We start from the raw sequence: 17,705 nt of genomic DNA, 5'->3' as shown, positions 1-17,705 counted from the left end.
CATGTGTCCGCGACGGAGCGTCGTGTCATCGATGAGCACGTAGGAGACATGCTCCAACGCGGCGTTATACAGCCGCCACACAGTCCTTGGGCTTCTCCGGTAGTGCTGGTCAAAAAGATAGATGGGACGATTCGTTTTTGTGTGGACTGTCGACGACTCAACAAGAGAACCCGGAAAGATATTTACCCTCTCCCCCGTATAGACGACGCACTGGACTGCCTCCAAGGCGCTGAATTCTTTTCGTGCTTAGACTTAAGATCCGGTGACGGATGTAGACCATTCGAAAACGGCATTTATTACGCCTGACGGCTTATATTAATTTACCGTGATGCCCTTTGGCCTTTGTAATGCGCCTGGATCTTTTGAAAGAATGATGGATAACATACTCCGTGGCCTCAAACGGCAGACATGCCTTTCTTATCTCGATGACATTGTCATATTTTCCCCGGGCTTTTCTTCTCACCTGTTCCGACTCAAACGCGTGCTCACTTGCCTTGCCGATGCTGAACTCCAGCTCAACTTCAAGAAGTGTTGCTTCGCCGCCCGGCGGCCAGTCATCCTTGGCCACGTTGTTTCAAAAGATGGTGTGCTCCCAGATGCAACCAAACTCCAAGCAGTTGCCGAATATCCAAGACCAAAGACCACAAAAGAACTCCGCAGCTTCATCGGATTATGCTCCTATTTTCGTCGTTTCATCCACAGCTTCGCCACCATAATAGCGCCTTTGACACATCTTCTCGCGGGCAACCACGACCTCGTGGCTTGGCCGCCAGCTTGCGATGCCGCATTCACGACGCTGCGACGTCTTCTAACCTCACCCCCCATACTTTGACATTTTGACCCCAGCGCACCGACAGAAATAAACACGCATGCCAGTGGCGTCGGCATTGACGCTGTTCTTGCACAACGAAAGGCTGGCTTCGATGAATACGTTGTTGCCTTCGCTAGCCGCGCACTCACGAAAGCCGAAGCAAACTATTCCGTTACAGAAAAAGAATGCCTGGCTATCATTTGGGCCATAAGTAAGTTCCGTCCTTGCCTCTACGGTCGCCTGTTCGACGTCATCACGGACCACCATGCACTCTGCTGGCTGTCGTCCTTTAAAGATCCTTCAGGTCGCCTCGCTCGATGGGCGTTCGCCTCCAAGAGTATGATATTCGAGAGCTGTACCGCTCAGGCTTTAAACATTCGGACGCGGATGCCTTATCTCGCTCCCCAGTGTCAGGCCAGCCCAATTATCAGAAAGTATGAAAAATAGGCTATGAAAGGTACCATAGTACGGGCGCAGGCACATTCCAGGTTTCTCTAACGTATCGCGATATCTAAGTACACGAACATTTTCACTTTCCGTCCTCTTTTTAATGTAGTTGTAGTTGCTCAGAACCAGAGCCGTTACCTTGTGTGCTGCAGAAAAATGCTGTAGTCACTAGAGTAAGCGCAGTGGGCTTTTCTGCAAGCGTAAAAGGAACATATTAGACGCGTAATTGAACGCTTCCAATGTATGATGGACGATGTATGATGGAACGCCTTCAATGAGTGACGGACGCATAATGCGCGCGTCCATTACTCCAAGCCGCATAGCACCGCTGTACTGCGCATTTCATTTTTATTGTGGCAATAATAAATGTAACAATCTTGAGAATCCCAAAGAAATGCGTAGAGAACTGTCCCAAAATAAGAATCAGCTGAAATGCAGGAACGACAGTTTTGTGCATATTTCGAACAGGCACCTGTAATGCAATCTTGTGACTTTCCAGAAATTCCATAAGTAGGGTAAAAATTGCCGCACCTTTAATTCTACATAATAATAAATAAATTGGGAGCCACTGTATGGTGGTGCACTAAGAGAAGCTTCTGACATCGACACTGACAGCTGGAGTTTTTGCTAAGCAATGCCTTTCAGTGCGATCATACAGAAAATATGTAAACACTATTGCCGCAGAGAAAAACAGGCTCGCAATGGGCACGATTTAACCAAAGTTGTAGTATGAAGAACTGAACACAGATGAGAGAACACACTACTATTTTTACGCTTGTGGGAACTGCGCCGCGCAATAAGAGCAAAAAAAAAACGGCAGGCTATAGCGACTCGCTCGACTTCGGTTATGCTGTCATAGTATGAAGATAAGGTAAAAGCATTGTCTGCATCTTCGTGTATATGTAGAGGCAGCATACCAATCGTCGACATAAGGACTGAGGAGGTCTCAGGCAAGCATATGTGTGCGTGCTTCACCATATTGGAATGGTTGGGCCCACACTCTTGGAGGATTACTTTCGAGGATACTACAAATTTCGCAGCGCCGTGCAGGTTTACGGGCGACAGCGATTCTAACACGATGATAAAACATCATGATTGGCACTGTACCAGGAAAGTCCTTGCTAGCGCTATTCAAGCCACATCTTACGCACTATAAAGCTACCCGGAGAGTGACGATGTTAGAACACGACACAGTCAACACAGCTCATTCGGCCGCTATATACATAAGCCGCTCATTCATTGCCAACTGCAATATTTCCTAATTTTAGAGAGTCCCTGTTGAGGTCGTATAATCAGTCTTTGACTGCAAATTATTCGGAGGCTTAGCCGTGCACAGTCTCCTTCTTTTATTCTTTAGCAGCACGTTCGCATGATTTTAGCAGTATGCTTGCTCAATAATGTTCCTGGTTCTCAAATTTCCCATCTCTTACTTGCAGCCAGGTGGAAAGCGACAAAGGGGTCCTTGTGTATACTGTAAGAAGTTTGAATCATAGAGAGGCCGATATAACGCAAGACTTCATTACACTAAACACTATTCTTTTCTCATGGCGCATTCAAGTATAACTGATCTCGGTGAGAACATAGGCGTGACAAGTGATGAAGTACTGTAATAAAAGAATATGAATTGTTACATTGCTCAAGTCAAAGATTCTTCTTCAGACCCTGTGCTCTACTCCGTCGGGTCCTGTTGGTAGCATTGTCGATGGCGCGTGCCATCTTCTCCCAGTGAACCACATGCTTAAGGAACTCGTGTTCGCAGCTAGTATTGTGACTCTTGCTAAGTCGATCCTTGAAAACGTCGATGAAGGTGTCCCCGAGACTTTCGCCAAGCTCGTACTGAAATGAAGAGCAAACGCAGTGAATCCTTGATAAAATGAACTGTCATTCGGAGTGAAATTTCGTTCTTACATCGAAAACTTGCCATCAAAATACAAAAAGCACACTCTTGCCATCACGTGCACAGACCAGAGCTTCCCACAGACATCCTGGAAAATATAATCAGAGTATGTTTGGGGAATATTTTCAATGCAGCCAGTTTTTCCTTTTTATCAAGGCAGCCGTAATATGAAAAGAGGGCAAATTCTAAAATGGCTCAAGCATATGACTAGTTAAATAAACCTGCAATCTCGAGTCAATAAAGCCTTTCAACAAATCAAGAGAAAAGGCAAGCCAAAAGATCGAGAGATATGACAAGCAAGAAGTTATTTGTATAGTAGACACGGGGGGGGTGACGGCTGTGCCTGGAGGTTGCTCCTCACATCCTTATCGCATACTTTGCAGCCTCAGTCAACACAGAAAGTGCTGCGCCACCTTCAAGGTGTAGTGCCTGCAGTGACGTCATTAAGATATTCACCTTGGTTGTGCTGGCTGCGCTCCTGCAGCCAAGCTGATCCAGCTCACATTGCATCATAATTCCACTCTATAGGTTTGTGGTTGCCTCCGATTAGCTGGCAGCATCGCACTGTCCAGCGCGGTTTACTGGTACTTGGTAAAACGTTGCATGAATAAATGTTCGTTTGAACTTTTCATCCTACCCAATTCAACAAGGAAAATGCTCTACCTTGTTCGAGGTTTCTTGGCTGCACTGAGGTGACGAATTATATTCAGCTGGCTGTGCTGATCCAGTTGATCCAGATCACATGGCTGGCGACGGGGGTGGAAGAAGGAAGACCCCTTAAATATTTATTCCACTCTTTGCAGGTTGGAAAACTCATGTTCATTCCTGAATAGCTATTTTGCCCAGCATTTTTGCCACCGTCGCCACCGTTGCCGTCCTGTTGATTGGTAAGCGATATTTATCATGTCAAGTGCTTTGGCGTTCGGTGCTGTTTGCATTATGTATACACCTGGTGGGGCCATGAAGAGACAGCGCCGTTCCTTCAACGATCCCTCCGCCGCCGATGGACGATTCATAAAATACTCGCAATGTAGGTACGGTTATCATCTCGGTGATTGTTGGGGCTGCAATGAAACAACACATAAAAGCAAAGGCGAAAGTCGGCGCAAGGAACGGCTATGCAAAAGTAAGGCAACAATCTATGCTGGTTCTCGACATAAGCATAAGCCGCTCATTCATTGCCAACTGCAATATTTCCGCGTTTCAGAAAGTCCCTGTTGAGGTCGTATAATCAGTCTGTGACTGCAAATTATTCGGAGGCTTAGCCGTGAACAGTCTGGTTCTTTTATTCTTTAGCAGCATATGCCGCTATCGGCTGCCATATTAAAATATTCGCTGCTTATATCGCTAGTAGATTCGCTGTTAGAATTTCTTAATATAATCATATAATAATAATATTATTAATGATTATTAATTGGATTGGAAGGGCGGGAAGGTGGTCCCACTTCATAAGTCCGGTAGCAAACATTCGCCACTCAACTACCACCCCATTTCCCTCACAAGCATTCCTTGCAAGGTTCTTGAACATATTCTGTACTCACATTTAGCTAAGCACTTACACAATAATTCATTTTTTACAAAAGCACAACATGGTTTCCGAAAAAACTTCTCATGTGAAACCCAACTTCTTTCTTTTACTGACAGCCTTCTTCTTATTCTCGACAAAGGTTCTTTCGCAGACTGTGTTTTCTTTGATTTCGCCAAGGCCTTCGACAAAGTGTGCCATAAATTACTTCTATTTAAACTTAGTAAACTTAATCTTGATCCTCACCTGTTTGCATGGCTTGAACATTTTCTCTTTAATCGGTCACAGTATGTTGTGGTTGAAAATCATATGTCCTCATCTAATCCTGTAGACTCTGGTGTGCCCCAAGGATCTGTTATAGGCTCTCTTCTTTTTTTAATTTACATTAACGACTTACCCAATGACGTTTGTTCTAACATTTACCTTTTCGCAGATGACTGTGTTATCCTCCGTGAAATCTCGGACAAATCTGATAACAAATTCTTACAAGATGATATAAACGCTATCTCCAACTGGTGTGACGTATGGTTAATGCAACTTAACGTAAGTAAATGTATATGTATGCGTGTAACTCGCAGCCATATTCCTCCACCGAACTATTACCTTAATGATACTCCCCTGGAGGTCGTAACCTCGTATAAATACCTAGGCGTCCACATAACCTCATCACTTTCCTGGTCGTTGCACATCGATAACCTAATTAACAATACTAATCGCATGCTAGGTTATCTTCGCCGAAACTTTTCTTCTGCTCCTACATCATTAAGATTAATTCTATACAAAACATTTATTAGGAGTAAAATGGAGTACGCTTCATCCATCTGGGACCCACACCTCGAAACCCTTACTCAATCATTCGAACTAATCCAAAACAATGCCGTACGTTTCATTCATAGCAACTACAGCCGTACATCAAGCGTAACTGCCATGAAAAACTCTTTGCTGCTTGCTCCTCTCTCAGCCCGGCGTAAGTGCTTTCGCCTTGCTTTATTTCATAAACTATATTTCCACAATTCGTACCTACGCGATAATCTAATATCACCTCCTACCTACATTTCCTCTCGCATCGACCATAGCCACAAGGCTGGAATCATTCAGTGCCGCACCAGAACCTGTAACGAATCATTCATTCCTAGGACCTCTCAGGAATGGAACCACCTTCCCGGCGCAGTTGTCGCAATCAAGGGCAACTCAAAGTTTCGTTCGGCATTATCAGACATCATTACTCCCGGATGCAATTAACTAACAACATTTGTTGTTTGTTGCTGCTTTGTTTATTTATTTGTGTATATTTTTTTACCCACTCCCCTCTGTAATACTTCGGTCTTGAGGGTACAATAAAATAAATAAATAAATAAATAATAACAATAATAATATTCATCAGCCTGGTTATGCCCATTGTAGGGCAAGCGCCTTTCTCATACTTCTCCATCTACCCCGGTCATGTACTAATTGGGCCCATCTTTTCCATGCAAACTTCTTAATCTCACCCGCCCACCTAACTTTCTGTCGCCGACCGTTGCGCTTCCCTTCCCTTGGAATCCAGTCCCTAACCCTTAAGGACCATCGGTTATCTTCCTTCATTATATGTCCTGCTCAAGCCCATTTCTTTTTCTAGATTTCACCTAAGATGTCATTACCTCGCGTTTGTTCCCTCTCCCAATCTGCTCTTTTCTTATATCTCAACGTTACACGCATCATTCTTGTTTCCATAGCTTGTTCCGTCGTCCTAAATTTAAGTAGAACCCTTTTCTTAAGCGTCTAGGCTTCTGCCCCGTACGTGAGCACTGGTAAGAAACGACTGTCATACACTTTTCACCTGAGGGATAATGGCAACCTGCTGTTCACGATCTCAGAATGCCTGCCAAAGGCACCACAGCCCATTCTTATTCTTCGGAATATTTCAGCCTCATGGTCCGGATCCACGTTCACTACTTGTCCTTAGTAGATGTATTTTCTTACCACTTCCAGTGCCTCGCCACCTATCGTAAACTACTGTTCATTTCCGAGACTGTTAAACATTACTTTATTTATCTGCAGAATAAATTTTAGAGCCACCTTCTGCTTTGCCTTTACAGGTCAGTGAGGATGCATTGCAATGTGTCTCCTGAGTCACTAAGTAAGGCAATATCATCAGCGAATCGCAAGTTACTAAGGCGTTCTCCATTAACTCTGATCACAAACTCTTCCCAATCCAGATCTCTGAATACCTCCTCTAAACCCGCTGTGAATACCATTGGAGAGACCGTATCTCCCTGCCAGACGCATTTCTTTATTGGGATTTTGTTGCTTTCCTTATGGAGGACTACGGTGGCTGTGGAGCCGCTATAAATATCTTTTAGTATTTTTACATATGGCTCGTGTACACCGTGATTCCGTAATGCCTCCATGATGGATGAGGAGGAGGAGGACAGACAGACAAGAAACTTTAATTGGTCCTAAGGGACTACGTTGTCGTAGTCGCGGGCCGCACCTGAGCCGGGGGCGGAAGACCAAGATCTTCAGCCCTGGCGCAGGCCCTTTGGACAACCCGAAGCTGGACTTGAAGTTCGTTGCTCTTGACGGCTTCCTCCCAGTCTTTTTGCCGGTTTAAAGGCGAGTGGCGCAACGCAGAACATTGCCATAGCATGTGGTTCAAGGTCGACCAGAAACATTTATTAAAATAATGAAAGGACAAGCAGGTGTCTTTCTGCTTGTGCGGGAGGCGCCCTTAGTCCAGGGCTCCTGCGGATCTTGCTGTCTCGCGGGCCCGCCGCACCAGTTGCTGCTGGTTACGAGGGTCCTAACAGCCAGCGCGGACTCCCACTGCTCGGGTGTGGGGTTGGGTATTGGTGGGGCCGCATGCCCATGTGGTGTGAAATATGGAGGCATAATCATTACAGCAGGGACATTTGTATGAATATAGTGTAGGGTGTATTGCCTGTAGTGTGCTTAAATAGGGGTATGTGTTGGTTTGTAGTTGCCGCCATATTACGGCGTCTTCACGTGAGAGGGTCTTGTGTGGAGGTGGGTATTGTCGTCTGTTCAATCTGTGGTGTTGTAGTATGGCGTTCTATTGTAAAGGTACGGGCTCTATGGATGCGGCCGTATCCTTCTCTTGTGGCGCCCGGGATGCATGAGCACGTGCTGCAGCGTGCGCACGCTGATTCCTACGGAGGGACTGGTGTCCTGGAGTCCACACTATTTCAACGTCCGGAAATTGGGAGGCTTGTTTGAGGAGTCGGTGGGCGATTGAAGATATTCTGCCTCTCGCGTAGCTACGGCAAGCTGCCTGGTCAAACTAGACTCGTTTGTCAAACTAGAGGTGATAGCCAAGGCGATGGCTGTCTCCTCCGCTACGAGGCGCTGGCAGTGCAGACCTTCATCGAGACCACCTCTTGTAGGTTACAGTCGACAACGGTGGCCGTCATGGCTGCTTTTTGGGGGTAGTGCGCGACGTCTGTGTATAGTGTGGTGGGGAGACTGCCATATTTTGTCTGTAGAGCTTTTGCGTGAGCTTGGCGACGATCAGCATGATGTTCCGGGTGCATGCTTCTGGGGATAGGGGCTACCTTGATGTGCTCCCGAAAGTTTGGGGCCAGATGAATTGCTTATGCGTGGCCTCTACCGTGTGTGGGGTAGCCTAGGCGCGCTAGGACTGTTCTTCCTGTTGGTGTGTAGGGCTAGTCGCTCTCGTTGGCTTGTGAGATGGGCGTCTTTAATTTCTCTTATAGTATTATGGACTCCTAGGGCTTCAAGCTTGAGTGTCGCTGTTCCCGATGGTAGGCCGAGCGCTTGCTTGTAGGCTTTCCGATGAAGTGCGTCTAATTGATCTATCTCCTTGGGAGTGAGGGGCAAGTACGGGGCAGCGTAGGCATTGCGGCTGATTATCAGGGCCTGGACGAGCTGTATTATGTCTTCTTTCAGTCCGTATTGTTTGGTGGTGATACGGCTGACCATTCGCATGATTTGGAAGGTGGCCTGCTTGAGACGTTGGATGGTGTATGCGCCTCCGCCATCCTGTTGTATGTGGAGTCCGAGAATGCGGACGCGGTTTACTGTGAGTATTTCTTTGTCGTCGAGGGTGAGTGGGATGTGGGGTAGTTGATTGAGTTTTCTTCGTGACTTCTGTGGAACGAGTAATAGTTCTGACTTCTCGGGGGAGCACCGGTGACCACTTGTTTTTGCATATTGCTGGATGACGTCGGTCGCTTGTTGAAGGGCGTCTTGTTTCTCTCCTTCGGCACCAGCGGTGGTCCAGATAGTGATGTCATCGGCGTATATTGCATGCCTGATTCCTGGTATTGCGTTGAGTTTGCCAGGTAATTTCATTATAGCAATATTGAAAAGGGTGGGTGATAGAACAGCACCTTGTGGGGTTGCTTTGTTGCGGGCAGGTAACGTCGGGGTTCTCAGTGAGCCAATGCCCATTGTTGCCGTGCGGTTGCATAGAAAGGCGCGAGGATTAGGTTTGTAAGGATGGTATGGTGAGCCAAATTGTCGAAAGCGCCTTTGAGATCGAGTGCTAAAATCGCTCCGGTGTTTTGCGGCGAGAAGTGTTCAAGGACTCATTCCTTCAGCTGAAGAAGGATGTCGTGGGTAGAAACGTGGGGCCGGAATCTGAACGTTGTTTCGGAAAAGAGGTCGCTGCATTCTAGATAAGGTTGAAGTCGGTTCACAATGACGTGTTCCATAAGCTTGCATAGGCATGAAGTCGCTGAGCTTGGTCTCATATTTTCTAAGCTAGAGAGTTTGCCTGGCTTCGGAGTGAGTATGATGTGCGCGTGCTTCTAGCGTGCTGGTAGCGTACCCGCTTCCCAATAGTGCTTAAAGAGGTCAGTTAGAGATTGAATGGTGCCATCATCCAGATTGCGCAGGGGTTTGTTATTTAGTTTGTCCTCGCCTGGGGTGGTGTTTCGTGTGAGTGCATGGAGTGCTTGTTGCCCCTCAGTGATAGGGATCGGCTTGTCGGGGTCGTTATTGTCACTCCCGCTGTAGGTAGGAGGTTGTCGTTGTGCGGGTTCGAAATCACCTATGTACCACGCCCGCAACTCCTCCAGTATTTCATCAGAACCCGGATGGCTGTGGAGGATACGTTGAATTGTTTGCTTGCTAACTGCCTTGCTATGTGCGTGGTCAAGAAGATGGCGTGCAGTGACCATGTTTTGGCCGTGCTAAGATTACCTGCAACTTGTTGCATAGTTGTCGCCAGTTGTGACGGGAGAGCGCCCCAGCACAAAATTCTGCGGTTGCCATGAGTTTCGTTATAGGTAGTTTCAGTTTAAGATTGTGTATTTGCCACTTCCATCGCCTAACAAGGCCTCGTGGTCCTTCCCAGAGGTAAACAAGGCGTGGGTCTACGGCCGGTATGTCTGTGTTGAGTGTGATCTCTTTTGAATGCCTGGCTACGTCTTGTTGGAGCTCTCGTACCCACTGCTCGAGATCCGTAATACCCGTAGAGGAGTCATCCGCTCGCTCTTTGCGAAAAGTCGTTCAATCTGTGAGTATTGTCTTTTTTATCGGGTGGCGTGCATGCGTAACGTTCAATGTGGTGGCAAGTATGCAGTGGTCACTGCCCAGAGTTTCATCTGTGTTGTGTCAGGCAACTTGTTGTATCCCTTTAGTGAGTGTGAGGTGAGGGCATGTATCTCGGGAGACGCTGTTTCCTAGACGTGAGGGGTATGCGGGGTCTGTGAGGATGGTGAGATGGTGCTGCTGTATCGTGTACTGGAGTGCAGTGCCTTTTGATGTGGCTGTCGTGTAGCCCCACGCCTGGTGAGGCGCGTTGAAGTCGCCTACAATCAGGAGACTATTATTTTTGGCTATGCCAATTGCTTTAGTGATCAAGTAGTCGAACTTGGCCTGCTTCTGCTTTAGTGGGCTGTATATATTCAGTATGAAAAGGCTCTCTCGGCCTCGTTGGAGCGGCAGGATCTCAATTAGGTTATGATCAACGTCATGGCCGTCTATTGAGTGCTGTGTGGTTGCGAGCGTTTTAGCTGTAAGCGTGGCCACGCGGCTTTCAGGCGTGATGGTATGTGTGTTGCAGCCAGCTTGAGTTGGGCGTGTGCCTGTTTCCTGTAGTGCGATTACGCTTGGTGTCGTTTTGGCGCTACTTATGTACTGTCTCAGTGATCCTTGCTTGCGTTTGTAGCTGCGACAATTCCATTGCCAGATTATGAGTGGGTTTTCGCTCCTGTGGTTGGTTTTTCTATTCGTCCTGGCTGACTGGTGGATCGGCAGGGTGTCCCTGCTCTACTTCCTGTTGTACTAGGGTTCTAAATTTCTTGCGTCACTGATCTTTTGCGAGCCGTGTTTCTTCAATAACACTTGCCAGTTGCTGGATGCTTTGTTGCATTGCTAGAAGCTGACGCTGCAGTACATCAACTTTCTCCTCGACTTGTGCGATTTCTGTCGGTTTTGCTAATTCCGCGAGAATCCTGGGTTCAGAACGTTTTGAAGATAATGGCATTGAGGATGCGGTTATTGGTGTGGAATGCTGAGTGGCAGTACGAGTGGCGTATAGTTCTGCAATCTGCGTGCGAAATTTGTTGTTTTCTTCACTAAGGCGTTTGAGGTTTCGAATGAATCAAACGCTTTCTCGTAATCAATGAAAGCTATATATAAGGGTTGGTTATATTTCGCAAATTTCTCTATCACTTGATTGATAGTGCGAATATGGTCTATTGTTGAGTAGCCTTTATGGGATCCTGCCTGGTCCTTTGGTTGACAGAAGTCTAAGGTATTCCTGGTTCTATTTGCGATTACCTTAGTAAGTACTTTGTAGGCAACCGACACTAAGCTGATCGGTCGATAATTTTTCAAGTATTTGGTGTCCGCTTTCTTATGGATAAGGATTATGTAAGCGTTCTTCCAAGATTCCGGCACGCTCAAAGTCATGAGGCATAGCGTATACAAGGTGGCCAGTTTTTCTAGAACAATCTGCCCACCATTCTTCATAAAATCTGCTGTTACGTTATCCTCCCCAGTTGCCTTCCCTCTTTACATAGATCCTAAGGCTTCCTTTACTTTTTCGGCGTTACTGGTGGAAGTTCAAATTCCTCAAGACTATTGCCTCCTAATACCGTCGGGGGTGCCATTGACACTGTATAAATCTCTATAGATATCCTCAGCCACATGAACTATCTCATCCATGTTATTAATGATATTGCCGGCTTTGACACTTAACGCATAGATCTGATTCTTGCCTATTGCTACTTTCTTTTTCACTAATTTCAGGCTTCTTCCGTGCCTGAGCGCATGCCCAATTCTATATATATTGACACGCGTACTTATATTTATCGGGCGATCCCGTTTCGCCGCCTAACAAATGTTACCGCAAAGCGTGGGACGCGCCTGCATCTATCCGAAGTTTCTGGAAAGTTATCGATGCTTCTATCCGCTGTCTCTTGTCGTCGAACTTTGTGTTATCTGATTTCATCGTGTGACGCGAATGGTGTAGAACTTTGGCGAAGGCACGCGGGTCCCAACGATTAGTCTGGAACATTCGATGACTGCTGTATAAAAGGCGACGCACTGGACCCGCTGATCAGATTTTCGACGATCGCCGACCGTGTTCGCCACTATCGTTGTGCTATAAGTGTAGCCTGTTTTCCGCGCACAGGTTCGCCCAATAAAAGTTAGTTTTCTCGTTCACAGTATTGCTACTGTGTTATTCAACGTCACAACCACGTGACAATAATATATGTATATGCATGACAATGTATATGTATTACAGTATTATATTATGTAGCGAAGAGATTGTAGAAGAGACGCTAGTGGGTTCAGTGCTACTGGCTCTAAACGCTAGCGGGTCGAGCGCTCCTGCTCAGCAACGGCCCTCGTGCTTGGAAGCTGTGACAGCCCTGCCCGTCGACGTTGCGCTGCTCCCGAGATCTGCCAAATAAACACCTTTAGAATTGTTAGAGGTGCGGGGTATCGATCCCAGTACCTCTCGCCTTCTCCACTACTTCTCCACGCCGACGCTCCCCATCACCAATGCGGCCTCGTCCAGAAGCTCGGGATGTGGAAAACTAATCGTCGCAGTCCATAAGGCAAGGGCTGCGACGCCGTCGAAACGCGGAAGTCCTCAACGTAGCCCGACCAATGTGATAGACGTTTTAGTTGACGGTGTGCGCACATATGCCCTCGTGGATACCGGAGCCGCTGTATCAGTTATGGACGCAAAGCTTTCTCGCTTCCTTCGAAAGGTTACGACGCCCATTGCTGCATTCGCCATCCGCACAGCAGGCGCACAGCGTATTCACCCGATTGCGGCGTGCACCGCTCGTGTTCTCATCGAGGACGTTGTATACGCCATCGAATTTATTGTGATTTCCTCGCGCTCCCACGAAGTTATCCTGGGGTGGGACTTTCTCGCCCGCCACGGTGCCGTCATTCATTGCGCACGGGCCGAACTAGAACTGTCGCCGATCACAGGTATGACGCTTGCCGATAATGCTTCTTTTGCAAACGAACTACTCGTCAGGCACGACACCAACGTTCCTCCCAACTCGTCAGTGATTGTATCAATGCATTGCAGCAGCCTCTCTGACGCCATCGCACTACTTTCTCCATCAGGCCGCTTTTACACTAGAAAACGTCTGCTGCTGCCTTTTTCGACTGTGAACGTCAAACAGGGCTCCACAGCTATTTTTGTCTGTAACCCCTTCTCATACCCTGTGATGCTGCTTCAAGGCGAATGTCTTGGCCACGTGGAAGTGATCGACGCCGTACAAATTACGGATGATCCCGAAGACACGTCCTGCGCCAGTTACAACACGCTCGGTTCTCTCTCGACGTCCGACCTTTTGCCCACAGGTGTGTTAGATTCATCTATTGCCGATGGCCTCACCCCACCTCAGCGTTCACAGATTCTGCGCATCTTTGAAGAATTTCGTTCTTCTTTTGATGTCGAGCTACCTTCCTTGGGCCGGGCGTCTGCTGTCACGCACCATATTGACACTGGCTCCCAACCGCGATTGCGGCAATGACCATATCGCGTCTCTGCCACGGAACGTCGTGTGATTAATGAGCAAGTGGACGATATGCTTCGCCGCGAAGTGATCCGACCCTCGAACAGTCCATGGGCATCCCCTGTCGTCCTTGTTACAAAAAAAGACGGCTCGGTATGGTTCTGTGTAGACTATCGCCGCCTGAACAAGATCACACGCAAAGATGTATACCCGCTGCCGCGAATTGATGACGCCATCGATAGCCTACCTGGAGCAGAATTCTTTTCATCTATAGATTTACGCTCCGGCTATTGGCAAGTACCCATGGCTGACGTCGATAGGCCGAAGACAGCCTTTGTCACACCCGACGGCTTATACGAATTTAACGTAATGCCGTTTGGCCTTTCTAATGCGCCAGCAACTTTTGAACGCATGATGAACACAGTCCTCCGTTGTTTGAAGTGGCACACGTGCTTGTGTTATCTGGACGACGCTGTTGTTTTTGCCTCTGACTTCACCACGCACCTTCAACGCCTACGGCGTGTTTTGACTTGCTTAGCGGACGCTGGCCTTCAACTGAACCTAAAGAAGTGCCGATTTGCAGCGCGGCAGCTCATGATACTAGGTTATGTCGTCTCGAAGGATGGAATCCTCCCGGATCCAGCCAAACTTCGTGCCGTAGCTGAATTTCCTAAACCAACGTCCGTCAAAGAACTGCGCAGCTTTGTAGGTTTGTGCTCCTACTTCAGGCGCTTCATTCGCAATTTCGCCGCCGTCATATCACCCCTGACGAAGCTCCTTGGCAGCAACGGACCTCTCCATTCGTGGTCGTCCGAGTGCGACGAGGCGTTCACTAAGCTCCGTTGTTTGCTGACGTCTCCTCCCATTTTGCGCCACTACGATCCAACGGCACCTATTGCGGTACACACAGATGCCAGCGGTGTTGGCCTCGGCGCTGTCTTAGCAGAGCGCAAAGAAGGGCTTCCTGAGTATGTTGTGGCATATGCAAGCCGTATGCTTACTAAAGCCGAGACCAATTACACCGTCACGGAAAAAGAATGCCTGGCGATCATCTGGGCGCTTACCAAGTTCCGGCCCTATTTGTATGGTCGCCAATTTGATGTCGTCACGGACCATCATGCACTATGCTGGCTGTCGTCATGGAAGGATCCCTCAGGCCATCTCGCCCGCTGGGCGCTTCGCTTACAGGATTACGATATCCGCGTACTGTACCGCAACGGACGCCAGCATGCTGATGCTGATGGCCTATCACGTTCTCCCTTGCCAGACGACAATGCCTGCTGCGCACTATCCCAGCTTGACGTTTCTTCCGTCGACACTGGGACCATCGCTTCTGAGCAGCGCAAGGACCCCTTGATTGCCTCCATAATAGACTGCCTTGCTGATCCGTCATCGCAGCCAACCACTCGTGCATTGCGCCGTCAAGCTCACCATTTCGCCATTCGCGACGACCTCCTTCATCGACGCAATTACACCTCTGACGGCCGCCAGTGGTTATTAGTTGTACCTCGAAGCCTGCGTTCTGAAATCTGCGCATAGTTCCACTCTGATCCACAGTGTGCGCACTCGGGACTTTTCAAAACCTACCAGCGCCTCCGCCGACGCTACTCCTGGCCAGGAATGTACAACTACATTCAAAAGTTCGTTCGTTCATGCCCCGACTGCCAGCGCCGAAAATCTTCACCCCACCTCTCGCCAGCTGGCCTGCAGCCTCTACCCTGCCCTGCCCGGCCGTTCGGGCGCGTTGGCATCGATTTGTATGGACCACTTCCCCTGACGTCGGCTGGTAACCGCTGGGCCATTGTGGCAGTAGATCACCTTACACGATACGCTGAAACTGCCGCTCTCCCAACCGCTACAGCGCGCGATGTTGCATCCTGCGGCATGGTCCACCTCAAGAATTGCTCAGCGATCGTGGACGCGTCTTCCTGTCGGAAGTAGTTGAAGCGATTCTCAAAGAGTGCCACGTTGTTCATCGTACGACTACGGCGTACCACCCTCAAACGAATGGCCTCACAGAACGCTTCAATTGTACGCTCGGCGACATGCTTTCAATGTACGTTGCCTCCGACCACAAGAACTGGGACGCCATTCGGCCATTCGTCACCTACGCGTATAATACCATTACGCAGAGCACCACTGGATTTTCACCCTATTTCTTGCTGTATGGTCGACACCCTTCGCACACCATCGACACCATTCTTCCATACCGGCCGGATGCATCCGAGTACGTCCCTGTTCCGACACGGTCCGTCATGCAGAAGAGTGCCGCGACATCGCACGGGCCTTTACTTCCGATGATCAAGGGCGCCAGAGGAGCACTCGCGGTGACGCCACTGCCACGGTCACCTTCGATCCGGGAGCGCTCGTGTGGCTCTCAGTCCCTTTAACTTCCCCTGGCCTCTCATCAAAACTGGTCCCTAAGTATGAAGGCCCTTATCGTGTTCTCGAACGCGCATCTCCTGTAAACTATGTCATCGAACCAGTTGAGCCATCTGAAGACATGCGCCGCCGTGGACGAGACATTGTCCATGTCGACCGTTTAAAGCGTTCCTACGACCCGCTCATCGTGACGAGCTGTTAGGTCGCCGGACGGCTCCCTTCTCGCTCCCGGGGGGTGATTGTAGCGAAGAGATTGTAGAAGAGACGCTAGTGGGTTCAGCGCTACTGGCTCTAAACGCTAGTGGGTCGAGCGCTCCTGCTCAGCAACGGCTCTCGTGCTTGGAAGCTGTGACCGCCCTGCCCATCGACGTTGCGCTGCTCCCGAGCTCTGCCAAATAAACACCTTTAGAATTATATTATATTATATTATATTATGTCAGCTGTTTTACGCTTGTCGATTATCTTAGAAAGTTCTGCCAGTTCTATTCTAGCTGAAGGGTTAGAGGCTTTCATACATTGGCGTTTCTTTATCAGAACTTTTGTCTCCTGCGATAGCTTACTGGTATCCTGTCTAACAGAGTTAGCACTTACTTCTATTGCACAATCATTAATGATGCCCATAAGATTGTCGTTCATTGCTTCAAGACTAAGGTACTCTTCCTGAGTTAAAGCCGAATACCTGTTCTGTAGCTTGATCCGGAATGCCTCTAGTTTCCGTCTAACCGCTAACTCATTGATCGGCTTCTCATGAGCCAGTTTCTTCCGTTCGCTCCTCAAGTCTAGGCGAATTCGAGTTCTTACCATCCTATGGTCACTGCAGCACACCTTGCCGAGAACGTCCAAATCTTGTGTGATGCCGGGGTTAGCGCAGATTATAAAGTGTATTTCATTTCTAGTCTCCGCCTCTACCTTCACTTTCTGCAATCCCGCTTGCGGAAGGAGGTATTCATTATCCGCATAATATTCTGTTCCACAAACTCTACTAAAAGCTCTCCACTGCTAGTCCTAGAGCCTGTGGCTTATTCCCCCACTGATTTGTCTCGAGACTGCTTCTTGCCTACCCTGGCATTGTAGTCGCCCATCAGTCTAGTGTATTTTGTTTTGACTCTACCCATCGCCGATTCCACGGCTTCATAGAAGCTCTCGACTACCTGGTAATCAAGACTGGATATAGAGGCGCAAGCCTGTATGCCCTACAATTTGTACCACTTATAAGTTTCACAACAAGAGCTGGCACCTTCGCCATAATGCTTAGAATTCGTGTACGTTACCAGCTATATCATTATTAATCAGGAATCCGACTCCTAGTTCTCGTCTCTCCACTAAGCCCCGGTTGCAGAGGATGTGCCCGCTTTTAATCACTATATATGCTTCTTTTGTCCTCCTAACTTCATTGAGCCCTATTATGTCACATTTACTGCCCCCTAAGTCCTCAAATCGAACTGCTAGACTCTCCTCACTAGATAACGTTCTAGCGTTAAACGTTGCCAGGTTCAGAGTCCAATGACAGCCTGTTCGGACCCAAGCATTCTTAGCACGCTCTGCAGCATTACAGGTCTGGGCACCGCCGTGGTCATTTGCTTCACAGCTGTTGGGTACTGAGGGCCGGGGTTTGGCTGTTGTATTCACACAGGAGGTTGTGGCCAAGTACTGCATTAGGGTGGCCAATCCTGCTCTCGTGAGGGAGTG

At 48.3% G+C, this 17,705-nt stretch overlaps 1 protein-coding gene across 6 annotated transcripts in view; it reads right to left on the bottom strand.

Annotated features, from left to right (window-relative positions):
• Nucleotides 1-1,805: 1,805 nt before the first annotated feature.
• Nucleotides 1,806-17,705, bottom strand: part of LOC135919123 (glucoside xylosyltransferase 2-like) — a 79,137-nt gene continuing 63,237 nt past the window's right edge. For 3 of the 6 annotated variants that reach the window (XM_065452850.2, XM_065452849.1, XM_065452851.1), the window contains one exon: nucleotides 2,850-3,094. In XM_065452850.2, coding sequence (XP_065308922.1) covers nucleotides 2,900-3,094 — 195 coding nt within the window. In that variant the 3' untranslated portion in view covers nucleotides 2,850-2,899. Of the gene's footprint in view, nucleotides 2,730-2,849; nucleotides 3,095-3,166; nucleotides 3,244-3,818; nucleotides 4,220-17,705 lie in introns of those variants that run through there. The other 3 variants (XR_010569888.2, XM_070525787.1, XR_010569887.2) reach the window with 3 other exon arrangements.

The sequence above is a fragment of the Dermacentor albipictus genome, chromosome 9 (genome assembly GCF_038994185.2).
Source record: "Dermacentor albipictus isolate Rhodes 1998 colony chromosome 9, USDA_Dalb.pri_finalv2, whole genome shotgun sequence".
NCBI lineage: Eukaryota > Metazoa > Arthropoda > Arachnida > Ixodida > Ixodidae > Dermacentor > Dermacentor albipictus.
Note: the sequence above shows the minus strand (reverse complement) of the source record. Positions and strands in the feature narration are given on the sequence as shown.